The sequence below is a fragment of the Passer montanus genome, unplaced genomic scaffold (assembly GCF_014805655.1).
Source record: "Passer montanus isolate IOZ18808 unplaced genomic scaffold, ASM1480565v1 scaffold59, whole genome shotgun sequence".
Taxonomy (NCBI): domain Eukaryota; kingdom Metazoa; phylum Chordata; class Aves; order Passeriformes; family Passeridae; genus Passer; species Passer montanus.
In genome coordinates this window covers 67220-93273 of record NW_024370926.1, presented here as the reverse complement: position 1 = coordinate 93273, position 26054 = coordinate 67220, and the positions used below count along the sequence as shown (strand labels likewise).

Genomic DNA, 26054 nt, shown 5'->3' with positions numbered 1-26054 from the left:
CCCCCCGGCACACCGCACCGCACCGCACCGCCCGCCCCCCGGCACACCGCACCGCCCGCCCCCCGGCACCGCAGCCGAGCCCCCCGGCACAGCGCAGCGCGGTCGAGCTGCGGAGAACCCGCGGGCTGCCAGCTGGGCGAAAGGGAGGCCCAAAAATAAACTCTCCGTAAGCCTTTCCAGCCCTATCTCCTTTAGCATCAACAGCTCCCTGTGGCAAAGCCTCTCTCCTTAGCAGACACAAAACCTCTTTTAGAGACAGGCTCTCAGTTTCTGCAAACCACGTACGTCTCAGAGAAACGGGCGAGCAGAGAGTCACAGCAAACAGCAGTAAGAGAATTAATTCAGACGCTACAGTGGTTTCTGCAGCAGGGAAGAAAACTCCAAACGAAATGAAAAACAAGAAACCCCAAACAGGTCTGGGTACCAAGTATCAGAAGATAGGGACAGTGTCTGAGAGGGGGGAAAACACCATCAGCCCCTTCCATCTTCACAGCGCCGTGCCCCAAGCCAGGGCCAGCGGGCACCCTTCACACACGGCCTTGCGGAGCCCCCAGGGCCCGCGGGTGTCCTGCTGCCTCGGGGCAGAGCGCTCCCAGCCACCGCAGCCGCCCGGCTCCGCGCAACCCGTGCCCGCGGCGCTTCATCCCTGCCGCGGCTCGCCCGCCCAGACACAGCCCGGCGCACACGGCCCGCCGGGCAGGCCCCCGCCCCGGCACACACGGGAGCGGCCAGCTCCTCACCTGGCAGCACCGTCCCGTTGGCCTCCGGGGGCCGCACTTCCTGCGGCTCCGTCCCGGCATCACCGTTCTCGTCCGGGACCCGGCGCGGCCGCTGCCGGGCCTTGGCCGCCTCCTTCTTCTTGGCCGCCTTCTTCTTGGCCAGGTCGGAGGGCATGGCACGGGTGGGAGCTACACCAGAGGGGGCGACAGGCGCCGTTAGGCCGCGCCGATCCGGCCCGGCCCGGGTCGCTCCGCCTCTGCTCCCCGGCCCGGAGCACGCGGCGCCGCCGGCTGCTGCCGAGCGGACCGTCACCGGCGCCGGGCGGCGCGCGGCCCTGGGGAGCGCCGTCCGCACGGCCGCCGCGCCTCCCGGCATGCCGCGCGCCAGCCCGGCTCCGCCCCCGCAGGTACCATAGAGGCACTGGCGGTGCGGGCCAGAGCGGCCGCCAGGCACCAGCGAGAGTGGGGCGGAAGCGGAAGCGCGCGGGGCGATGTGGCCGGTGAGGTGGCAGCGGCGGAGCTTGTCCGCGCTGGAGCCGCCGTCCCGGAACTGCGGCCCGCCCTCTGTCCCGTCAGCGGCCTGCGGGTAACAGAGCCCTGCGCCGCGCTGCCCCTGCTGCTCGGGCTGTCCCTGGGCTGCAGCCTGAGCCTCCTGCGCGCCTCCTGGAGCCACGGCGCGGCCCACGAGCGCTGCCTGGCCCCGGGCCCGCCCGCCCGCGCCGCCCCGCCCGAGGCAGCCCAGGGGAGGCCGGGCCACGAGGACTTCAGGCCTCGCATTGTGCCGTACTACAGAGACCCCAACAAGCCTTACAAAAAAGTGCTCAGGTAAGGCATGGTTTTTTCTGGCCTGGATTTTCTTCAATCAAAATATTCTTGTGGGAAGTTTTAAACCTTCGAGTAAGTGAACAGGTTCAAGGTGAAATTTGCTGTTTGAAATAGCTTGTGTAGTAAGAGTGTGGTGTACCAACGCAACGGCCAGGATTGTTGCCTTAAGGGGTGCAAGAGACGTGTTCAGGAAATTAACTTCAGGGGGAAAACGGCTGCACATTGCCCAAGAAGAGTGAGAATATTTCTTCTCGGTAGGGAGAGTGATTCTGCCCTGCTCAGGTGAGACCCACCTGCAGTGCAGCATCCAGCCCTGGGGTCCCCAACACAAAAAGGGCATCAGCTTGTTGGACTGAATCCAGAGGAAGCCACCAAGATGACTGGAGGAAAGGCTGAGAGTTTAAATTGTTTAGTCTGGAGAAAAGAAGCTTCACAGTGATCTAGCTGCAGCTTTACAGTACCACAAAGGCAGCAGCCAAGAAGGATGGAGAGAGACTTTAACAAGGACGTGGAGTGACAGGACGAGGGGCGATGACTTCAAAGTGAAGGGGAGAAGTTTTAGATTAGGTATTAGAGAGAAAGTCTTTCCTCTGAGGATGGCAAAGCACTGGCACAGGTTACCCAGAGAAGTTGTGGCTATGCCATCCCTGGAAGTGTCCCTGGGTGTGTTGGACAGGGCTTGCAGCACCCTGGTCTAGTGGAAGATGTCTCTGCCTGTGGCAGGATGTTGGAACTAGGTTATGTTAAAGGTCTCTTCTGCCCCAAACCATTCTGGGATTCGGGGATTGTTTTGTTACTCATGTTTAATAGAACGTGTTAAATTATTCTTCAAAACTTGTTTTAACTGGTCTACTTGTTAGGAAAATTTTGGTCAATGTGTTATGTAGTGTATGTGTTAAGGAAATTTTTCTGCCTGACCATCTAGGAGCCACTCTGGCTAAGCCACTCTGGCTGCCCCTGCCCTGACTGAGGCTCCTTTGCAGCTACAGCTCTGCTGACCCAAGAGGTGCCTTGCTCAGCTCCTTCCACACACCACGCTCCTACTGCCAGACAAGATTCCTTGGCCCCAGGTTTCCTGTAGCAGAGTCTCTTTGGTTTCTCTCAGTATTTCACTATGGTGTAGCAACATCATAACAGCTCAGGGTGGTGCCTCTGCCAAGGGACCCTGGGCAGAGACCCCTGGACTTTTGTACCCTCACAGTCTGTGTATTCTCTTCATGTTTCCTCACGTGCCCCTTGGTGCAGTGGTGGTTTTTGCTCCGGAGTCTTCTCAGTGTTCACTGGGTCCTGCAGGGCTTTGTGCCATTTGTGAGCCCAAAGACCACCACCCATTGCTGGCTCATGGCCTGGGTCTTCAGTGATCTCCCAGCACCCAGGGCCCCATGTGCAGCTGGTGTACCCCAGCACACCTCAGCCACCAGCACTAGAGACTCCTCAACAATCATTCCTGTGCTTTTGGTGAGCATACCTTCTAAGCTGCACTGTGTACTGAGCTCCAAGTGGTTAGCTCTGTGGTGTTTTAATTTTAATTGCACTGGCACAGTTTTCTAGCTTAGGTAGATAATGTGAGATTGTAGCTACCTTGAAGGAAGCAAGTGTTTTTACAAAATAGGATTTTCACTAGTGAGTCTTCTCTTAAACCTCTATGACTAGGCTTGACTTTTTCACCCTGGGTAGATTCCAGCATTTAATGACTTGTCCCAAGTTACCATAATTCTTTGATGTTTTTTTCTCCTCCGGCTGTTTGTCATGTAGGTATGTACTTCCTTTGCAGAACTCGCTACATTCAGACAGAGCTGGGATTCCACGAGCGCCTGTTTGTGGCTGTGCTGACCTCCAAGGCCACCCTGAACACCTTGGCAGTGGCAGTGAACAAGACAGTGGCCCACCACTTCCCACGCCTGCTGTACTTCACCGGGCTGCGCAGTGCCAAGGTGCCCCATGGCATGGTGCTGGTGGCCCACGGTGACGAGAGGCCCATTTGGCTCATGTATGAGACCATGAACTATATCCATCAGCATTTTGGCTCTGACTATGACTGGTTCTACATCATGCAGGATGACACCTATGCCCAAGCTGAGCAGGTCAAGGCTCTGGTGACACACCTGAGCATTAACCAGGACGTGTACCTGGGGCGGGCGGAGGAGTTCATCGGGGGAGATGAGCAGGCCCGGTACTGTCACGGGGGCTTTGGCTACCTGCTCTCCCGGAGCCTCTTGCTGAAGCTGCGCCCGCACCTGGACAGCTGTCGCAATGAGATCCTCAGTGTGCGCCCGGATGAGTGGCTAGGTCGTTGCATCATTGATTTCCTTGGCATCACTTGTGTTTCCCAGCTCCAGGTACTACCTCCCTGCTCAGGTTTTGTGTTAGCTGAGCCTGGCAAAGCCCAGAATCTGATTTGTTCTTTCCTGCATAGCCAAGTGGCTTTTTTGTGAGTTGCAGAGGAAGGAAGGGCTCTGTGCTATGGCAGCGTTGGTGGAGGGGGGCCCAGAATCACAGCTGGGATGTTGGGGGAGAGAGCACACACAGGATTTAATTTTCAGCCTTACTAGCAGGGCTGATTCACAGGTTTTTGAAGGCATGATAAGGGGTTTGTTGGTACTGAGAAGCAGTGGGAATGCAGTGCAGGGTGGGAGGGACAACTTACCCCTTTTTTTTTGGTGGGTACTGCAGTCAGTATGGAAGGAGGGGCAGACATGTGTATGGGGTGAGGAAAAGCTGCTCTGTGAACTCAAGTTCCATGCCAGTCTTTGTGGCTTTTTTCTGCTTCAGGGCCAGCATTATCGCACTTATGAACTAGCCAAGAATACTGAACCGGAGAAGGAGGAAGAAGAGGACTTCCAAGCAGCTCTTGCAGTGCACCCTGTTTCTGACATGACCCTGATGTACCGGCTGCACAAGCAATTCAGCAGGATCCAGCTGGACAGAGTCTATCAGGAGATCCAGGACCTCCAGGTATGTGGTGAGGGCTACCTGCAAAAACTCCTTGACCAAATGGAGGATTTCCTTCATTTTCAGCGCACTGGAGGAAGATCATTGCTTCTGTTTGTGGGCAGCTGTCAGTCAGACACAGGCTATAGTCCCTTGTCTCAGAAACAGAGTTTCTGATACCATGTTACCCAAAACTCCTGGTGAGACACTACCCAGGTTGTAGGTGGTGAGGTGGGCCTGGGGAGGAGCTGGCCTAGATCTGTTTGAGAACATAGTGGTGATCAATTTGTGCTGTCTGTTTGCACAGATGCAGATCAGGAACCTGACAGCACTGACCCCTGCAGGTGAGGCAGGTGTGACCTGGCCTGTGGGCATTAATGCCCCATTCCTTCCAAAGTCTCGTTTTGAGGTGATCAGCTGGGACTACTTCACGGAACAGCACCTGTTCTCCTGTCCTGACGGCTCCCCAAAGTGCGAGCTCTCTGGAGCCAGTAAGGCAGACGTCAGTGAAATCATTGAGTCTGCGGTGGAGCAGCTGAACCGTCTCTATCAGCCCCTGCTCCGCTTCAGCAAGCGGCAGCTGCTGAACGGCTACCGGCGCTTCGATCCCACGCGGGGCATGGAATACACCCTGGACCTGCTCCTGGAGGCTGCCACCCAGAAGGGCCACAGTCACGTTCTGGCCAAGCGAGTGAGCTTGGTCCGACCCTTAAGTAAGGTGGAAATTATTCCCATGCCATATGTGACAGAGGCCACGCGGGTGCAATTGGTGCTTCCCTTGACAGTGCAGGACCTGGATTTTGTAGCAAACTTCCTGGATATGTTTGCTATGAACACACTGGACACGCATGATAATGCCTTGCTGACTTTGCTTTTCATCTACCATCCCTACGATGCCCAGAGAGTTGGTCAGGTGGATGTTTTTGCTGGAGTCAAAGCCATGGTAGGAGAGCTAGAGAAACGCTATGCAGAAGTTAAAATCCCGTGGATTAGTGTTAAAACAGAGGTGCCATCGCAAGTAAAGCTCATGGATATAGTCTCAAAGAAGCACCCTGTGGACACACTGTTTTTCTTGGCCAGCGTCTGGACAGAAATCAACATGGAGTTTCTGAACCGCTGCCGCATGAACACCATCAGCAATTGGCAAGTCTTTTTCCCTGTGCATTTCCAGGAGTTCAACCCTGCGCTGGTGTACCGTGGTGAGCAGACAGCATCCTCCAACACTGACTTCCTGAGAGATGGGCATTTTGACAGACATTCCTTTGCTGAGGCCTGCTTTTATAATTCTGACTATATGACAGCACGTACCAAGCTCGCAGCTGATATCCTGGACCGAGATGAGGTGCTGGAGAGCATGGAGGTATTTGATGTCTTCCTCCACTATTCTGGCCTGCACCTGTTCAGGGCTGTGGAGCCGGGGCTGGTGCAGAAATACACACTGAGAAGCTGCAATCCCCGGCTCAGTGAGGAGCTGTACCACCGCTGTGTGCTCAGTAACTTGGAAGGACTTGCATCCCGCTCACATTTAGCCATGGCCCTCTTTGAGCAGGAACAGGCCAACAGCACTTGAGAGATGACAAGCATCAAGAATTTCTCAGCACCTTAACACTCGGCACTTTCCATCCCCTTCCCAGCCTTGCCATGGGTAAAGGGTATGTGAGGTCAAGGGAGGATGAAGACTTTCCCAGACCCTGAGGCACATGGGCTATGGAATGAGGCTGTTTCAGTAGAGGGGGTTTGGTTTGTTTTGGGTTTTTTTTAAAATAAATTTAATTTTCTTTCCAGGTAGAGTAATGTCATCACTTGTAAACTTTGCAGCCTCTGGGATGATGGAGGTAAACAAGCTGTAGAATGGATGTTACTTAAAGCTATGTAATTCTGCTGAGCAGTGCAGGGAGAGAATGAGTATGAGCTGTGTACGTGGACAAAGTTACCTTGACTGTGCTATTCTCAGGGCTGTTGCTGCACCCTCCTGTGTGTTTATGCATTTCACTTTTTCAAGAGGCATAGACACAGCTTGTCTGGGTTAGCTGGACAAAGCTATTCAGCCACTTTCACTTTGGTGGTTTTGGCTCTTCCAGAGGTGCAGTGGTTCCAATTTAAATGTCTTGGGGATGGAGACTCCCAGCAATAGAGTGGAACATTTACAGTTCAAAATTTCTTTCTCCTGTTTAAATGAATTTTTTTTGCATTTTAATTTGTGCCCATTGCTTCTCTCAGCATCACTGGACACCTCTGAGCAGCAGCTGTGTCCTCCTTACACTTTCCTGTTTCTAATGCACACACAGATGACACTGTCCTGAGCCTGTTCTCCAGACAAAACAGTCCCAATTCCCATTACTTAACATTTCCACATCCCTTTCTGGAGTAACTCCAGTATGCCCCTGTCTGTGTTGTATTGGGAAGCCCAGATTGGAGACAGCACTCCTGGCATGTCTCACTTGTGCTGAGGAGACAGGTCATTGTCCTTGACCTGCTGGCCACAGTCCTACTGCTGTGGCCCAGGATGCTGCTGGCCACCTTAGTTCTGAGGGAATGCTGCTGGCTTTTGTTTAGCTTGGTATCCACCAGGACCCCACTAATCCTTTTACTTTTTCAGCTTTCCAGCATCATTTCTCCAGCCAGCATCCCAGAAATCAAAGCCCTGAAGTGAGCTTGTGAGTTTGTGATAAGCTGGCAAGTGTGGCTGACCCTGTTCATCGCTGCAGGGCCACTGCTGAAGGAGAGAGGTTGTATTTGCTGCACTCATCTCATGAGGTGAGCGAGGTGAAGGTCTGGTGTGGGCAACAAAAGAGATGCTGAAAAATTAGAGAAGCTTGAAAGAAGTATTCAAAGTCAGGAACATTGGTTCAAATTGGATAGAAATTTCAAATTTTCTTACTTAAGTAAGGCATGTCTCAGTTACATTTACATGGGAAGATCACAGGTGTTTGCAGTGCCTTATGGAGATGTGTGTTTGTTGCTAAGTGAATGAAGCAGAGCAATGCAGAGTCTCCAGGCGAGTGCAAAGGAGAACCCTTTATTGCAAAAAACAGGCCTTTTTAAGAAGTTTGGTGGTTATCAGTTGCATTCCATTTTAGCATAACAAATGTAATTCAGCTAACCAGCATTCACCACAATGTGAGCACGTAGTCGTTATGTAACTTGTTTTTCTACCTCCAAATCAGATGAGTCACTTTCCCATAGTCCTCTTCTACTTAGCATGAGGAGGTTCTGATCCATTATGATCCATGTAGGAAAGGGACTTGGGCTGTGTAGGGTGCTATTTAAAATGTCATGTGTTAGATCAAACACAAAAGAATAGTGTACATCATCTCATCTTTTAGATGTGGGGAGCCCCAAGTGGGCCTCTGATCCACACCCAACATGCCCTGCAGACCCCACCTGCAGTGCTGGTTCTCCCTTTTTTGCAATTGGAGCCATTATAAGAGTGCAAGAAAACAACTCTGTTCCTCATTCCTGCTGTCACACAGAAGGATGTGTGAATGAGAATTTTTCACCTCACTGTTAGACAAAAGGCAGGCCATGTGAGTGGCAGAATGGCTGGGCAGGACCAAGAGCTGCCCATGGGCATTTCTGTATGATGAGCTGGCTGAGACTGTCTGTTGGGCAAGGGGTTTGTGCAGCAAAGCCAGGTGTGACTGTTGCCCTGTGAGCAGCACAGGCCTGTGTGTGCTCAGGTTAACATCTCCTTGGGATGCGGCGACTGCCAGGTGGGAACACGTGCCACAGCAGAGATGGACAGAGTGAAAACTCCAGTGCTGCTCACCTTGGGGGTGGTGTGCTCATCTTGAATGCAAAGGAGATTCTGGTGCATGAAAAATAACTTCCTGGTGTCAGCCAGGATACAGAGCTTGTAAATGCAGGTTTCAGTACAGGGTAATATCCAAGGAGAATTCCTTGGATCATTGTTCTGCAGAACACATCTGGAAGCACTGGTAGTGGGTACTGGGAGCTGTAAGAAACTAAGCAAGCAGCAGATCTTCTGCATAGGACATAGTGGGTGTCATTCCACCAAGCTGAGCATTGACCTGGGAGAGATGCAGGAACTGGCTGTCAGGAATTGCTGACTGAGAGAGGTTAGGGGATGTGACAGGTGGGGATGTCTGGGATGTAAAACAAGCTGCTAAAACAAAAGGTTTGAAATGACATAGGGCAAACAAGAATCATTAGTGAGTCCTCATTAGAGAAGAAAGATAATAATGGGAAACAGTAGTGAGATTTGATGGATGTAACCCAAAAGCCAGGAATGTTGTTGCCAACTTGTTGTTGGCAAGTCCCTGCCTGTGTTTAGGCTATGTCAGATGATGATGCAACACTACACAGAATTTAAAATTCTTAAGAGCGTCTTGTATCTTGGAATAAAGCTGAGGGAAGCTGGAAGCTGATGGTTCATTTTTTTTTCACAATCCAGGTCTGTGGGAAAGGAGAGGCAGGAAATATGCCAGCAAACTGCCCAATCCATAAGCTAGGGATTCTGGTTTTATCTGAGGGACAATTCTCCGGCCAGTATTGTTTGACACTTAATTGATTATTTGGAAGCAAGTATAAGATCTCTACAAATAAAATCAGCAGATATGTAAAAATATGCAAAAAAAAGTCATGAAGAGAGGATGATGGTGAAGAAGAGTGTGTAGCAGAGTAAGGCCCTTCATATAGACTTGTGTCTTAGAAAAGTCAAATGCACCCTTACGTGCTTGGGGAAGATAGTGTATCACTCCTCCAGAGAGGACTGCATGTTAAAAAAAGGTAAGTCTGTAAAGAAATTGACTGTATTAAAGTGCAAGCAGCTTCATTTTTTTTGGACCCCCTGTTTCAGACACTAATATCCAGGCTCTGTCCAAGCCCTATAAAGTACAAATTTAAGACATGATATAACAGATCTTTACGGGTAGACAGTCTGGGGGAAACAGATGCTGTTGATGTGAGACAGCAGGGGCCCTGGTGGCATAGCACACAGCCTGTTTTTAAGGCTTCTAGGGAACAAAGAAGAACATTTGAGGTTCACAAAACTTACCTCAAGATTATAAGAAGTCTTTTACAATGTGAGATGCAGAACTCTTGTAAGACAAGGGGTAATTACTTTAAACTGGGTTTAACAGTTTTAAACTAAAAGAGGGTAGATGCAGACTAGGTGAGAGACTGTTTTTAAAATGAGGCTGGAAAGCACTGGCACAGGTTGCTGAAAGAACCTCCTCCATGGAGGTCTCTGAGGCTGGGTTGAACAGGACTTTTGAGTGACCTTATTATGAGTTGGAAATGTCCCTGTCAATGGCGGGGTGGGACTAGATGGCCTTTCAAAGTCCCTCCCAACCCAAACCTTCCTATGAGTCTATGAACTCCTAGAAGGTTGTGAGTGATCTGAATAGGGTGTGTGAGTACATGTACAAAGTGAAAACACTGGATACTAAAGCAGATTTTAGTTGTCCAGGGGTAAGGCATGACTGCAGCAGATTTAACTCCAAAGGAAAACAGGCGCATGCTTTCAGTGCTGAGAGTAGCTAGTGGAATTACACTAGTCACTTTTCCCGTGTGCTGCAATTTACTTGGTTTGTGTTACAGAGATTATTGGAAGCAAGTGTGAAATTACTTGTCAAATGTAAGTGGGTATAGTAAGTCCTTCATGGCCTTAAATTTCATGACTGTCACTATACAGTGGATAAAATTTGCAAAAGAAATCTATCAAAGGCTGTTAAAACACAAAGCCAAAACCTCTTGTGCAGCAGGTCTCTGAATTACAAATCTGTAAGCTTTAGGAGAGCTGCCAGGGAGAGAGCACTCTTCATGTACTCTATTTTAATGATTTTTTTTCTAGGCAGACAGTGTTGGCCACTGTCAGGGAGAGGGTAAATCAGTCAGGTGTGCTTATGATTTGACTCTGTGCCAGCATTTTTGTCTCTTGTGCTAAAAAAGACTACATCTTTTTCAAGGATGTACTTTATTTCAGCCAGAAATGATGCACTATGTGAGGATCATGATACTGAGTCTGTGTACTGCAGTGGGATCGTGTACTGGCCAAGAAGATAAATTACCATGATTGTCGTGTTTGATCCTGTAGCCCTGAAGAGATGCACACCCTTATGTGATGTCTCTGCTTTCCCCAATGTGCAGTGGGTGTGTTTACTTTTGTGTATACATCACTTTCTTTGGGGTCCACAGCAGTGGATATTTTTCTTCCTTGTCTTCAGTTGTGAAGGTAATTTCATCCATTGCATGTTTTAGACTGGCTGACATATCCTTTTGGAATAATCTGTTGCTCCTAGAGAAGGATGTGTAGTATATGTTAAAAACACAAGAAGCCTTGGTCCCAGCTGCATTTTTAGCATTTGAAGTCCCTTCAAGAAACAGGTAAAAATAGACTCTCCACCTTTTCATCTGTGACAGAGCTGCTACTCTATTCCAAATTAACAAATATACTTAAAAAAAAAAGAAAACAAAAAAACCCCAAACCCAGATGCTGTCACTCAGATATTGTATCTAATCATAGTGTCCATCAGTCTTCTCCAAGACCAGAATATAAATTATGTGCCTCTGCCACGTGATCTGGACGAGTAGCCCATCTCCCTTTGGGGATCTGCCCAGGGTGGCCTTGCCTCTGCTCCCTGGGGCACCCCTGACCAGCAGCTCAGGTCTGTCTGGGCAGGTCCTCCACTCAGTCACAGCTCACAAACTGCTTCACCCCAAAGTGCTGCAGAGCCAATTCCCAGCACACTGGAGAGTGCAGCCCAGGTCTTGCAAATGGTCTAAACTGCTTCACAGAAGTGTTGTTGGTCAGATGAGCAGAGAGAGGACAGGGTGCTCTCATTAACACATTCCCTCAAGGTGTTCTTGCCCAGCACAGTCCTCCATTCTCAATTCCAGCACAAAGAGTTCTTTTCATAGGAGCTTGCTGTCTTCTATTTGGCTTGCAACATTGCCTTGTCACACATCCATTGTGAAATATTCTGTATAGCGCTGCAGAGCATGTGCAGGTGCCAGCTGCCAGCTTGGTCTCAAGCCCGGAGTCGTGGCCTGAACCCCACTATAGCAGATGCTTTCATGCCCACTGCCCCAGGGCTCACCACTCCCTAGAGCTGTACTTCAGCCAAGGCAGTCACCCTCTCCCACTGTGAACTTTCCTGGATGTACTGGGCACTTACCTTCTCTTCTCAGCATGCGTGCTGAACCATTGCTCATGGATTCTCAACAGGGCAATTGTCTGGTGACAGGTACCACAGAAGCTCATTTTGCATTTGCAACAGTGTTCTGCTGGTGCAGGTAACCACAGGAGAAAGCTTGAAAATGTGACGCAGAAAATGTCGTGAAAAAGCCAAAAGCATGTGTACAGTCCCTCCTTAAAAACACCCACTGAGACTTAAATCCACCTTGTGGTCTTTACAATATTTTCCTTCATCTTTTAGACTTGCACTGTTTTTGAGCACGTGAAGCTGTCAGGTTTGCTTGGCTCCTTGCAGCTAGAGCTCAGTCCTTTCGCTGCTTCCTCACAGCTCCTTGGAGCATTACTCCAAAGCATTCATGCTGTCCGAACTTCCCTCATCCCCATGGACTGCAGGGCTTTGGCAAGGCACACTGAGGGTTCCTCCTAATGGCTCTGTCAAAGTGCATGTCACAGACATCTCCCCCTGGGTGTTTAAGAAGCAATTTTCCTTTGCTTGGTAAAATTGACACTGCACCACAGACCGGCAGCCCGCCAGGCCCAGTACCCTCATTTCATGCTCCCGGGAGTCACCAGCCCCTTGACACAAGGAAAAGCCTGCGGGTAGTGGATCGCAGCTCCGGGCCGGTTCTGAGTTGGAAGGACTGGACGTGCCTCAGAGCTCCCCGGGCCTGTTTGCTCTCTCATCCTGCTACTGCCGTCCTCATCGCCACTGGAATTCTCGCTGCCTCCCGGTGAACCCCGGCGCGGTCGCTGTCGGTGCGAGCCCCGCTCGGTGCCGGTCGGAAGCGCTCCGGACCCTGCTGCGAGCGGGCGGGGGGCGGCGGTGAGTGCGGGGCGCGGGGCTGGGGGCTGCCACAGTCACGGGCTGCGGCCGTGGTGCAGGGCGCTGGTGGGGAGAGAAGGGGATGGCTGTGGCGGCGGAAGCAGGGGCGGCAGTGCTGAGGACCCTGGCGGCGGCGGCAGACCTAAAGCCAGTCCGTCCCTCTCTCGAGCTCCGTCGAGGCGGCAGAGCCGGAGCGGCCCGTGGGGCTGGGAGGGCGTGGGCGCCGCACCCTCCGGTCCCCGGGAGGAGCTCCGTGCCGCGCCGCCCCCGCGGGGCTGGGAGCGGCCCGGTGCGGGACGCTCTCCCCCGGCGCGGCGGGCGAGATGCGCTTTACAGACGGTCCCCGGCCGCTCTCCGCAGCGCCGCGCAGGCGCTCCGCACGCGCCGGGAGCGGAGCACGGACGGGACGGTGAGCGCCGCGCGGGGCCCCGGCCCGGCCCCCCCGCTCGCTCGCGGAGCCGCGGCTGGAGCAGCCTGGCGGCGGCCGCGCCGCGCTCTCGGGGCTTCCCCGCGGACTCGGCTTCAGGCGGCGCAGCCCCCGCCGGCTGTCCCAGCGCGGGCCCCGCGTCCCCTGCCCAGCCCCGGCGGCTCTGCTGCCTTGCGGGAGCTCGGCTCGCCCGGGGAGGCAGGCAGGAAGGGGGAGCCCAGTGCTCATTTACCGCTCCCCAATGTGGGCTGCAGGCCCCCTCGGGAGGTTCCCCTTTAGCAGGGACTGACTTTAGCGAGCGGGACACCATCACTCTTCTGGATTTGCCCACCCTGCCCTGATATGGTCCATGCATCCTCTGGAGAGGAGGGTCCTCTTCTTAACACCCTGTCCCTGGAGACAGCCCAGTGCTGCTCTGCATCTAACTGACTGCTGTCTCTGGTGCTCCAGGAACAACCAGCCTTCACACAGGAGATGGCAGCTTTTGAGAGAGAGTACTTGACTTGCTGCCTCTAAGATGCCTCTCAGTTCTGTCTTCAGAGGGACATACATGGTCCAAGATACTCTCTCAGGACGAACAGATCCATGTCTGTGAGAGACTGATGCTCTGCGTGCTTTTCTGGAATATCTCCTGACTTCCCACACATGCAAACCATCTCGCTTTGGCACCAGGAGTTTGCTGCTGGAGATTGCTGCTCCTTCCCACCCTCCTGTTCCCTGAAGCCTGAACTCTTCTCCGTTCCCTCCATCACCGTGGCCTGTGGAGGATCCCTGTGTGCAAGTTGCTGCTGGGAGAAACTGAGGTAGAATTGAAATGGGGAACTGAGGAGCAAGCAACGTCATTCACCAGTTAGCATGATCTGGGAGAGTGTGCATTATCCTTGCCTGGTGCTGTCAGCACTGCCCTTCTTGGAGAGACTGACTTCACCCTACCACCCATTCAAGGAAGTCCTGCAGCTTCTGAACATAATCAGTTCCTTGGGGTTGTCCCAGGAGCAATCAACAATCTGCTGTTTTCCATGGGGACACCACCCACCAAAAGAGCTGGAATTCCCTGACTTTTCTGAGGAGGACCTTGCAGCTTGGCCTTGCCCCTGAGGCAGGGTGAGGACGCTCAGCCTTTGCTGTCCTGCTTTTCCTCAGCACTGCAGTAATGTTCCTTTCGGTACCTCATGCACTCTCCCTTCTCACTTGTGCTGCCTCCACTGCAGTGTTTGCCTCAGCTCCTGCGTGCCTGGGCTCTGTCCTTCCTGTCTACAGCTCTGTTTCAGCAGAATTCACCATTATCTTCTTTTTGCCCTTTGTTCTTCCCTTTTCTTGACCCCACTAGATCCAGAGCCTTGGTCCTGTCCCTGGTGGAGATAGCCACTCTCCTCATGCTGCCTGGCACTGCCCAGGCTGGCACTGCAATGCTCATCCTTCCCTTTCTTGCCTATCCCTTCTTTGAACAGTTGTTTCTATTGGCATGTCTAGGTGCGAGCTTTTGCTTGAGAATGCTTTGTGCACTGGTGCTCACACCTGTTCTGCTGTAATGCTGCTTTTCTTCAGCTACAGTACAGAGCTGTCAGTAGCAGCAGGGCTTTGAATGTGCAGGTACAGCTGCCTCAGCTCCTCCCATGGAACAGGTCCCTTTTCCTTCTTAGCCTGGTTCATCATCTTTGGGAGCTATCATAGCATGCAGACACTGAAGCTGCCTGACTATGCCCTAAATCTGTAGGATCATTATTCCCGTCTGCCACACTCTCCTTAAGCTACTCGGGCACCTAACGGTGCCTGATAAAATGCTGCAGTGGATTTTGAGTTCTTTAAGGAATTGATTTTTTGAGAATGAAAGCAAGCTGACTTGGTTAATGTTCCTAAACTGGCCTGCTTTCCCAAGGTTGAGAACATCTGTATGAGACAATACCCTTACTTCCTGGGACAGGCAAATTCCAGGGGTCCACTGCAATCCTAACTACCCTGTGTTTCTTATCAGAGCCTGCTCAATAGGCTGACAGGTTATAGGCAAGCAGTAACATTTGTGTTCTTTCCAGACTCCACAAATACAAGCTGGGCCCTGTGGGGAAACTGAAGACTACCTGGATGGGCCAGTGCCTGGGCAAAACTGCTGTCCTGGCAGCCTGGCCATGCACCTATGTGCACAGTCTCCAGAGAAGCCCCAAACTGCTATGTCAGTCTCATCTTCCCTTTCTTGCTCTTCTTCCCCCTCTCTTTTTCCGCAAGTTGTGCTGCTTATGAAGTGTCACATGGGTTTATGCTGTTCTAGAGAGTGTTATTTTTATTGTATGTTATTTCCCTCTCACCCAGTATGTACTTTCTCTTTTCAGAGCTGGATCCAAATGCATCCTCAGCCTGTTGTCTTAGAGCTGCTCCTGCTTAAGGTCAATGAGAACATCTCCTGCTAATTCATCATGACATAATATCTGGTCTCCTGCTCCATCCACAGGATAAATTTCTTGCTTCCTCTTGGTCTACACAGATGAGACTCCAGGTGTTCAGCTGCCTTGTCTGATACAGGTAGGTTTCAGCTCTTTGAAAAGTGACCTGTTTTAGTCAGGAAGAATGTGTCTGTGCTTTGGACTGGAGATGGAAATGTTTGCCTTTGGGCATACGGGAAATACTGTGTTGTGAAATAAATCCTAAGATGCCAGCTTGCTGCTGACATAAACTGGTCATTTGAATAGCCACTTGCTTCTATGATAGTTTGTGCTGGTGTTGGCAGGAAGATGCTGATCTGGCAGAGTGGACTGGCTCAGAAGTGACACTGGAGGATGCATTTGCTAAGAGGAGGAGTAGTAGTAGCAGCAGCAGCAGGTATTCTTTGTGGTAATTCATTACTCCATTTGCCACAAGTAAACGTGATTGGTTCATGTCAGGTGGTTATTGATCTGTGGGGCTCCCATGCTTCTCAGTGCAGGTTTAAATTAGCTCTTCCCAGCTAGGGAGACTTCTTCAGTACCTGCTGTTGCTGGATGGGCATTGGGCATCTTCATGATAAGGTAACCAAATCTGCCACTCATATCCTTATTTTCTACCATTAGTTACATTCTTCTTGTTGCTTCCACTGTGAATATCCACCTGTACCTACTGTCTGTTTTCCCAGCCAGTACACAGCATGCCTGTAGGGGACTTCTGTTTCTGCCACACCTGGATTGGTGACTTCTCACCTTTCACAGCCTACGCAGGTCACCTCACTGGTAGTGTAAATTGTGTGGTAGAAGAAATGCATACTATTTTGTTTTGGAAATAAACAGCCTGGGTTATAACAATTCTCACTGGAATTGGAAGGGCTTATGTGTGAAAACTCCTTCAGTTTTTTGATGAAGATGGTAATGTTAACATTCTGTTCTCATCATCACTCGGCGCTATCTCCTTGCCCAGTGCAGTGCTGCCACAGTGGTTTCCAAGCAGAGTGCTTGGGCTAACACCTGGAATTTAGTGGTCTCTCCTTGAATTGAACAGCATTCCAGGAGCTTATCTTTTCTGGAAAGATGCAGCGGGAGGAATTGAATGGTTCTTAATTTAAACTGCAAATAATTAAGAGTCTGGGTGTGATACCAGGGGAGTTATCCAGGTTTTGCATTTATATAGAAATGTCCTGGGTACATGGAACCAAGCAGGTATCTACAATTTATGTGCCTTTTCATGTAGCTCACAAGGTTGCACTGTGCACACTCTCCATAGAGTTTTCATAATGCAAACACTGGGTAATAGGTCTTGTTCTGGGAATGTTCCTCAGAGGTGGTCAAGTGAGGTGTGTTTGATTTCCTCAGTGGTCGTCAAGTGAGGTGTGAACTGACAGCCTGAGATGTCCTTGTCAGTTGTTTCCAATGTTCACTGAGTAGATGTGGAAGTGACAATGACACTGTCATTTCTGTACCTGCATGTATTTGAGAGCAGTGACAGCTTCGTGCTGGACAAGAGCCTCATGAATGTTATGGAAAGCTGTTTTAGTCTTCCTTCAATTTTTTTAAAAAACTCTGCATTTACAGGTTCCAGAGTTTGAGAGACAAACTTCCTAACCTTTCCTTTCTGGCCTCTTACAGTCCTGTAGCCTTCTCTGTTTTCTCTACTGGTATGGAGGTGGTGTTTGTGTCTGTCTGTGATCAGTGCCCAAAGAAGGGATAGAAGCATTTCTCCCTGAACAGAACTAGCTTTAGCTAGTTTGAAGGCCTTAGCTAGACTGAAGAATTTGCCTGCTCCAAGAATGTCAGTATAAGATTCTATTCAACATTGTATTTTTTACCTTTTTTAACCCCAAATTTGGCACACTTACTCTCTGCCTGGAATAAATTTCTTAAAATTCCTTGTTTAATGGTAGTTCAGCTCCTTTTGAGATCCTAAACTGCAGAGAAGAAAACACAATTTACCAGTGATATATTTTTATATTTACAGGCACAGCTATTGCATTGAAGTGGGAAATAATGTAAACTTAACTTTTCAGCATGTGGCCTTTGATTTGCAAGTATCCTTTTGATGAGCAGCTCCCCTATGGAGACAGGCTGAGAAAGTTGGGACTGTTCAGTCTGGAGAAGAGGTTATGTGGAAGTGTCTGAAGGGGCTGCAGGGGAGCTGGAGAGGGAGTCTTTGTTAGTAACTGCAGTAATAGGAAAAGGAGTAACGGGTACAAATTGAAAGAGGGAAATTTAGGCTAGATATTAGGAAGAAATGTTTACCATGAAGGTAGTTAGGCACTGGCACATGTTGCCCGGGAAGGTTGTGGATGCCTTGACCCTGGCAGTGCTCAGAGCCAGGCTGGGTAAGGCCTTGAGTGACTTTGTCTAGTGAGGGGTGTCCCTGCCCAGGGCAGAGGGATTTGGGACTAGGTGATCTTTAAATCCATTCCAACGCCTTAATGTTTTATGAGTCTACGATGTGAAAGAAATTTGACTTCACTTGGTGAAATTCTGAGGCCCAACAAAGTATGTTATTGAAAATTTATAAATGTATTAATTTTAAAGATCTAAGCCAGTCATTTTCTCCTGGAAAATACTATGATTCATGGCAATGGCAGAATTCACAGTTAAAAGGTGGTGTCTACATGGAACAGAAGAGCTGTGTTTGCAGCTGTGAGATCAGTGAGGAATGATTTTAAAATGTTACTTGCAGATTTTTAAGATTTCAATTTTCATGATAGAGGACATGTGGAAGGTTACTTGAGGGGTTTTATTCTTGTTTGTTCCTTGAGATCATAGGGGTAACCACATAGTAACTGAATGGGCTGGCAGGCTAATCACTCTGTGTGGACAGGGGCCAATCTTAGCAGTTGCAGGAGAAAGTACAAAGCTCATTCACTGTGGGTCACAGAGGGATAGAATGGGATGGGTTGGAAGGGACCTTCACAGATCACCTAGTTGAGTTCCAGCATTTCACCTCCCTCATTGTAAAAAATGTCTTCCTTAGGTCTAATCTAAAACTGCCCTCTTTAAAACAGCAGTTTAAAAGTGTTGTCCCTTGTCCTGTCTTACAGGCCTTGGTAAAAGGTCTCTCTCTGTCTTTCTTACAAGGCTCCTTTAAATACTGGAAGGCTGCAAGAAAATCTCCCTGGAGCCTTTGCTTCTCTCAGCTGAATACCCTTGTCTCTCTCAGCCCATCTCCAGAGCACAGGGGCTTCAGCCCTCAGAGCATCTCTGTGGCCTCCTCTGGGCTTGCTCCAACAGATCCATGTTTGTCTTGTACTGTGGACCACAGGTGAGGTCTGACAAGTGCAAACAGGAATAATCCCCCCCATACATGCTCTCTGTGCTGGGGCATCAGCTCAGGACACAGGTTGTTTCTGGGATGTCAGCCCTCATGGTCAGGATCTGTTCCCCCAATAAATGAGATGGAGAACTGGTGATGACCAAAATGGAGAAGGCTGAGGTACTCAACAACCTTTTTCCTGCTCAGTTTTCACTTGTAATTGCTCTTCCCAAATCTCTGGAGTCCCTGAATCTCATGGTAGGGACAGGGGGAATGAAGCCCTGCCCAGTGTAGGAGTAGATCAGGACCTAGACCATCTGAGGAACATGCACATACAGAAGTCCATGGGACCCGATGAAACACATGCCAGGGTCCTCGGGGATCTAATGGTGAATCCTGTCTCTCCTTAGTAATCTGTATTCATCAAAGAACATTCCCATGACTTGAGAAGCCAGTCATTAACCCCAGCCAGGTGTTAATATACATTGATTATGGTTGTTTACACATTAATGGATCTTATGGCTAAAAGAAGCTTTTGGATCATATGACACCCATATTTTACTGAGCACTAATTGATTTGCATTGGTCCTTACTGTGTGCCTTATACCTTCCACAAAGACAAGGTGGTTAACTATTGGAAATTTAAATGTGATACACTGCTTGTAGACCTTCTGCCAGTGGAAGGTTTAAGAACTCGGACAAATATCTGTTAAGAAGGGTTTTGGCAGATCAAGGCTGACTTGGGGCAAGGAAGGATTTGAAGCTCTAAAGGCCATGCCAGCCCCCTCTGCCTGTTCTCTTAATACTTAGCATTCTTGTATGAATCAAAGTCTCTAGTCCAACGGTATCTGTATGTGGTTTGTATGTAATTCTTGTGCCAGTTTTGTGCTTGGTAGTCCAGACCTATCTTAGTTAGGAAGTGAACCCGTGTGGACTGCTAAGAACAGCACAGATCTAGATCTATGCCTAGATCTCCCTGGGATGTGCACGGACCAGCTAGGGACCAAGACAGTGTGCCCTCAGACAGGGCATCTGAGAAACATCTGCTGTCATAACTTTGCTCTGGACTGTCTGGTACTTTTAGTCTCCACCACCATCTGAAGTAGATGGTGGCGTGTGTCTTGGGGACATTTGGCACATACAGGCTTTGCCAAGTGGTTTACAAGATTGAGAAAACTGGATTCTCCTTATCTAGTTCCTGCTTTTTGCATCTTCAGTGTCTCTTGGCAAGTGCCCCAGGCTGGCTATTTTAAATGAAAAACATTTAATTCATTTTGAACTTAGTCCTCCATTTTTGTTGGTGATCCTCAAGTTCTTCTGTTACAAGATAATGTGCTCCTTTCATCACAGTGACAATTTTTATTCTGTATATTTCCCCCCTCCTCTGCAATGTAAACAGGCACTCTGCTTCAGCTCCTCTCCATAAGAGGATTACTTTGTATCTAGTCTTTCTATATCTGTATGGTTATAATTCTGCAGTATGCTTTTAGAGATGTGACCATCACTGGCTGCAGTGTGATAAAAAACCAGTACTGGCTGATACTGTGTTCTGTAATGTCTTCTGCCAAGCTCTTCATAACTCCTTCAAATTTTATTTTCTGAGTGAAGGCTTCTGTCAAGTGCTGCAGCCATCCTCATCTGTTAATATCTTTAACAATGTAAATCGCACACAAAGTTGTAATTAGTGGAGTCCTGTTTTTTGTTTGAAGATTTGGTGTGTAAGTGTGCCACTGCAGGTAAGGAGTCACCGTGTCTTCTGTAGAGACAAACACATGTGCCCCATGGGTCTGTTATGTTCTTATTCTATTCTCCATTGTGTCCCTGTTTTATTGGGATTAGAATTCTTTTATAGGTCATGTAAATAAAAGTGGGCTTGTCAGCATATTGCATTTCAGTGGTTTGAAAATGGCACTCAGCCAGGTTTCTAAAGAATATAAAAGCTAACAAGGGAAATAGATAGTCAATAAAGAAAACTCCTTGTAAGCAGTAAGAAAAAGCAGTGACTCATACAATGGTTGAGGTTGGAAGGGCCCTCTGGAGGTCATCAAGCAGAACTGGTTGCCCAGGACCATGTCCAGACAGCCTTTCAATATCTCTGAGCTGGGAGACTCTACAACCTGTCTGGGCAACCTGTCACCCTCACTGTAAAATGCTATTTGTTGATGTGCCAAAGGAACCTCTTGTGTTTCAGTTTGTGCCTGTGGCCCAGCCTGTCACTGGGCACCACTGAAAAGAGCCTGGATCCATCCTCTTTGCATGCTCCCATCAGGAATTTATGTACATTAATGAGCTCCCCTCTGAGCCTTCTCCAGATGAGCAGTACCAGCACTCCTGGCCTTTCCTCACAGGACAGGTGCTCCAGTTTCTTTGTCACCTTCTCTGGCTCTTCTCTGCACTCCCCGGTATGTCCACGTCTCTCCTGCACTGGGCACAGTTCTGCAGCAGTGACCTCACCATGCTGCAGTGAGGGGGAGGATCCCCTCCTGGCACCGTGGCCAGTGCAGACAGGTGTCCTGCCCTCGCTGCTGCCTCGGGTTCCACTCAGGGTCTTTGTCTGACAAACTGCTCTTGGGCCAGTCACCCCCAGCACATCCTGATGCCTGGGGCTGTTCTTCCCCAGGGGCAGCCACTTGCACTTCCTGGTGAATTTTGCCAGGAAATGTAAGGGTACTTGTGAGGTGAGAGTACACCTCTTCTTCTTTAAGGGCAGGCAGTCAAGGAGGTTCTCCATGCAAAGGGGATAATAAGGAGATGGGGAAAGGCTACAGAAAAAGAGAGATACTGTCAGGCTGTTAGTCAAGAGATAATGGCAACAAATCCCAAGAGCAGACTTCCACTGACTGATGAGCCTTTAGGAAACTGCAGGCATAGCTTTCAAGAGGTCTAGGCTGGATTAGTGCAATCCCTGGGACACTGGGAGTTGCTGAAGGTGGTGGCTGTAGAAGGATGAATAAATGTGTTTCTGTGCTTTTTTGGTTCCCCATTGGTGCGCAGTGTATGATGTATGATTTCCAAAGGTCTAAGTAATGAAGCAACAAAATTAGATGATAATGTGACATTGTTTGGTGCAGCAGAACCTAAATCTGTCTCTTAGGATTGGGGAAGAGTGTTTCAAAGCTGCATGATAATATGGTGGAATAAATTTATATGTAAAGTCCATAAAGAAAATAAACCTGCTAATGTAGCCACATCAGTGCTACAATAATTTCTTTCAGCTCAGGAAAAAACTCATGGCATCTTTATAGAGAGCTCTCTATAAACCCAAGCTTAACAGTAGTGATTAAAATGGAAACTTTGATGTTAGATATTACAGAAAATGAATTAACAAAGCTGAAGTTACTGTTGTAATATTGTATAAATCTGTGGCTCTTCTATGTTGTGAAGGGAGAATGGAGTTTCATATCCCTTAAGATGCAGTGACTAGTAGAACAAGAGGAATTCTAGAAAAAGTGATTAGGATAGTGAGAGGTGGAGGATAAAAGACATGTAGACATGACACTTGTGGACATGGCTTAGTGGTGGAAGTATGTTGTATTTGATGATCTTGAAGGTCTTTTCCAACCTAAATGATTCTGTACTTCTATTCCGTGATTAGTAAGTGGACCATGTTCCCCTTCACTCTTAGGGCACCGCAGTGCATTCAGTCAGTAAATTGAGGCATGAGGGTGGAGAAGGGGTCCCTCTGCTGCCAGAAACGCCAAGCCGCCAGGCTTCCCCATTACGAGGCGTGCTATCCACTGGTCTTTGAGCTCAGTCTCTAGCAGTGTCTCCTTCCCCACAGCAGGTATGTGGAGCAGAAGGCCCCTCTTTCAGTGGACACTCCTCCCCAAACTGCAAATCTTAATTATCAGTGCAGCCTTTTCAGAAGGATGGGGAAAAGGCTTGGGTGAGGGAGGAGAGAGAATGTGGAGCGGGGTTGGGTGGCACCAGCAGTGCTGTGAGCGCAGCATCCTGCAGCCCAGGGAGCCACCTTGCTGCTCCCGCACAGCTGCGGGCCCGGTCCCACCGGCACAGCTCCCGTGCTGCCGGAGCTCGCCCGCGGCGAGCTGGGCAAGGGCCCGAGCGGGGCACTGCGGACACCGGGACACCGTGCTGAGCCGGGCTGAGCCGGGCTGAGCCGGGCTGCGGGGCACTGCGGACACCGGGACACCGTGCTGAGCCGGGCTGAGCCGGGCTGAGCCGGGCTGCGGGGCACTGCGGACACCGGGACCCCGTGCTGAGCCGGGCTGAGCCGGGCTGAGCCTGGCTGCGGGGCACTGCGGACACCGGGACACCGTGCTGAGCCGGGCTGAGCCGGGCTGAGCCGTGCTGAGCCGGGCTGCGGGGCACTGCGGACACCGGGACACCGTGCTGAGCCGGGCTGAGCCAGGCTGTGGGGCACTGCGGACACCGGGACACCGTGCTGAGCCGTGCTGAGCCGGGCTGAGCCAGGCTGCGGGAGCTGCTCCCGCACCGTGTGCTGCTGCTGCCTGGGGCCTCCGGTGGACAGAGCCCACTGATTTTACAGACATATTCTGGCTAAAACTAGTGGCAAAGACAGAGGCGAGATGGACACTGCCTTTGCCAACCAGCTTTTCTGGAAGTGCAGTTCTAGACTGCAGGAAGCCAGTGGAGAGGAAGGAATCTGTTTTATTGCCCATTAGATCGGTGAGAGTGAATTGAAAGAGCAGCAGGACAACAGGAGAAAAGACAGGCATGCAGAGATGTGTAGGCTGACAATGTCATTTTAAGTGTTGATATCAAAACCAGATATTAGGGATAATCTGACATATTATAGCAAAACGCTTAAAACATATTCTGAAAACAGGAATGGAAGAATGATTGATGTGCCTAACTGGAGGAGGTGATTATGACTGTGTAAAACTCTTTATGATCTTAAGGATGCTGAAATGCTTTGGGCACAGTCTCCAAAAGCAGTGGCTGTCTCCTTGGCAACAGGAAGGCATCTCTCTGTTCCCATGGCAACGGGCTGGAGGGGTGCTCACGGAGGGCTTGTGCCGAGCTCTGTCAGCGTCAGCGCAGGCTCCCAGCTCTCCGTGTTGCTCCTCCCTGGAGCAGAGGCTGTGGGTGCATTCAGGTGCTCTGATCCTGCAGCTGACAAGGAGGAGTGAACTGGAAGTGTTCCTGCTCCCTGTGTAAAACAGATTAATTGTGCAGTGTTGTTTCATCAGGGGAGTTCCTTCCTAATTGCCAGCATTAAAGAATTCTTTGTGGCTTCCATAAGAAAAGTAGGATTTTTGCTATCCAGAGAGGCATCAGAGGGTATTTGATGGTGATTCTTTCAAAGGCGTGGACAGACAGATCTGAAAAAGCAGGAAACAATGTATATGCAAAGAATCTGCATCTCAGCAGCCCTTTCTGGTTTCTAAAAGGAGAATTGTGCAGAGACACTGACAGGCCTCTCTGCACTAGATCCACCACATAAGAACTGCTAATAAAGTAAGCAAATTATGTATAATAGGCACCACTTCTTCTAAACCCACTATGATTCTTTTCTAAGGGAGCCAACTCATATTTGGCACCAGAAGTAGGATTGAAGCATGGTTTGATGTTTTTATATTTTTAAATACGAGGCATAGGATGCAGAATCACTAATGGAACAGTGATAATTTCAAAGTGATCAACTGAGAAAATTATTTTAGAAGCAGCATTTTGAATGAATTTCTGTGTATTGTGTGTAGGTATTACTAAACAGTGTTTAGTTTTTTCATCAAAAGCCTGCTTTTCATTCCAGTAGCTTCTTTCTAGTCCTGCATTAAAGGACAGCAAAACAGAAATGCATTACTTATCTTCATTAGCATACTGTTTTGCCCCCTAATACATACCTTTTAAGGCAAAACCCACTTTCAGTCACTGCTGCTGGACTAGCATATATACTTGCAGGTAAAGGCACTCCAGGTGTTTTGTCCTTGTCTTGTTTCAGCTCCAGTCTCCAGCCTGTGGTTCCTCATACCAATTCACTACATGTTGATTAGGCAAATTGAGTTACTTGTCATGCTTAAGTCTTTCCTGAGTAGAATCATAAAATCACAGAATGGTTGAAGTTTAAAAGGACCTCTTGAGACCATGTGTTCCAACCTCCCATCTCAGAGCTGGGTCAGCTTGAGCAATGTGCTGAGTACCAAGTTCAGTGAACTTCTGAATATCTGCAGTGATGGAGTGAACTTGCTCTTTGGGCAATCTTTTCTAAGTAAAACCTGTTCACCTGTTGTGCATGTCCATCTGGTTCAAAAATTCCCTAATCTTGTCTTCCTTCACTGATGTCAAGTCTTCCTTGCTCCAGACTTTCTTACTGGTCTTAGGAGCCTGGAATTCCTGACAGCCAATCTTGCCAATAAAGAAAGATGCAAAGAAGGCATTCAGTACTTCAACTTTTTCCGTGTTCATTCTCAGTAAGCCTACATTCTCACATACTGTCTTCTGCTGCTGAGATATTTGTAAAAACCTTTCTGTCCGCCCTTCATGTTCCTCACTAGATTCAGCTCCAGGTGGGCTTTTGTTATCCTGATTGCATCCCTGCATGCTTGGACACTGTCTCTGTATTCCTTCTGGGTCACCTGTCCCTGCTTCTGCCTCTGGTAATGCTTCAGCTCAGCCAGGAGCTCCTTGTTCATGCATGCAGGCTTCCTACTGCTTTTGATTAATTTCCTGCCTCTGGGATAAACCAGTCTTGAATTTGGAGGAGGTGATCTTTGAAAATCAACCAGATCTCCTGGAACTCTCTTCTTTCTAACTGATTGATTGTTTTCTACCCTGGTCTATCCTCTCATGTTCCTGAAATACCATGTCATGGTCTAGCCAAGGCTGCTCTGACCTTCACACTCCTGACCAGTTCTTCCATGTCCAGCAGAGCACCTCTCTTTGTCTGCTTCTCAGGTGCCCATGTTAGGAGTTTCTGGTCAGTGTGACCCAGAAGCCTCATGGATTGCTTGTGCCATGTTCTGTTATGCCCTCAGCAGACACTGGGGTGGTTGAAGTCTTCCATGAATACCAGGGACTGTGGACATGGGGATTTTTTGTGCTGCCTGTGGTCCCACTACTTCTTCCTCAGCAGGTAGTCTGCAGCAGACACTACCATGGCACTCCGTGTTGGTGCACCTGATAACTCTGATCCTAGCTCTGGTCTGTGAGCTCTCAGCTCACGCTCTGTCCATCCCAAGACAGAGCTCTGTATGCTCCAGCCACACGCTTGGCTGAAGGGCAGCTCCTCCTCCTCCTCACCCCCAGCCTGCCCTTCCTAAAGAGTCCTGAAGGCTGCAGCCATCGCAGCACTCCCGTCCTGTGAGGTGACCGTGGAATTCAGTGCATGCTCAGGGTGAAAAGGGACCAGAGAGCATCACTAACAGCGAGGGTATTCAGAAGGTTTCTGGAGGAGGGAGAGGTGGGCTGTCGGGCTGGGTGCAGATACGGCACCGTTGCTATAGGAATCAGGAGAATATGTCACAGCTTCATCAGTCTGGAAAGAGCGACTGAGGCCTTCTGTCCTCC

General features: G+C 49.5%; 3 protein-coding genes across 4 annotated transcripts in view; 2 read left to right on the top strand and 1 right to left on the bottom strand.

Moving 5' to 3' along the window:
- The window catches only part of ABCF2 (ATP binding cassette subfamily F member 2), a 10623-nt gene extending 9601 nt beyond the window's left edge, over nucleotides 1–1022 (bottom strand). Inside the window, exon 1 of the mRNA XM_039726480.1 lies at nucleotides 741–1022. Coding sequence (XP_039582414.1) covers nucleotides 741–894 — 154 coding nt within the window. The 5' untranslated portion in view covers nucleotides 895–1022. The remainder of the gene's footprint in view (nucleotides 1–740) is intronic.
- A 158-nt stretch (nucleotides 1023–1180) lies between these two features.
- On the top strand, nucleotides 1181–6263 carry CHPF2 (chondroitin polymerizing factor 2). Of its 2 annotated transcripts, none has more exons than XM_039726478.1 (4): nucleotides 1181–1544; nucleotides 3319–3883; nucleotides 4317–4499; nucleotides 4783–6263. In XM_039726478.1, the coding sequence occupies exons 2-4, from the start codon at nucleotides 3491–3493 to the stop codon at nucleotides 6043–6045; spliced, it is 1839 nt and encodes a 612-aa protein (XP_039582412.1). In that variant the 5' UTR covers nucleotides 1181–1544; nucleotides 3319–3490; the 3' UTR covers nucleotides 6046–6263. The 2 variants fall into 2 exon arrangements, with proteins under 2 accessions (XP_039582412.1, XP_039582411.1); XM_039726477.1 differs by having other exon boundaries at nucleotides 1416–1544; nucleotides 3300–3883.
- Nucleotides 6264–13038: 6775 nt separating this feature from the next.
- SMARCD3 (SWI/SNF related, matrix associated, actin dependent regulator of chromatin, subfamily d, member 3) overlaps nucleotides 13039–26054 on the top strand; it is a 74622-nt gene continuing 61606 nt past the window's right edge. Inside the window, exons 1-2 of the mRNA XM_039726489.1 lie at nucleotides 13039–13988; nucleotides 15212–15401. The gene's annotated coding sequence lies outside the window, so the exon portion shown is untranslated. The remainder of the gene's footprint in view (nucleotides 13989–15211; nucleotides 15402–26054) is intronic.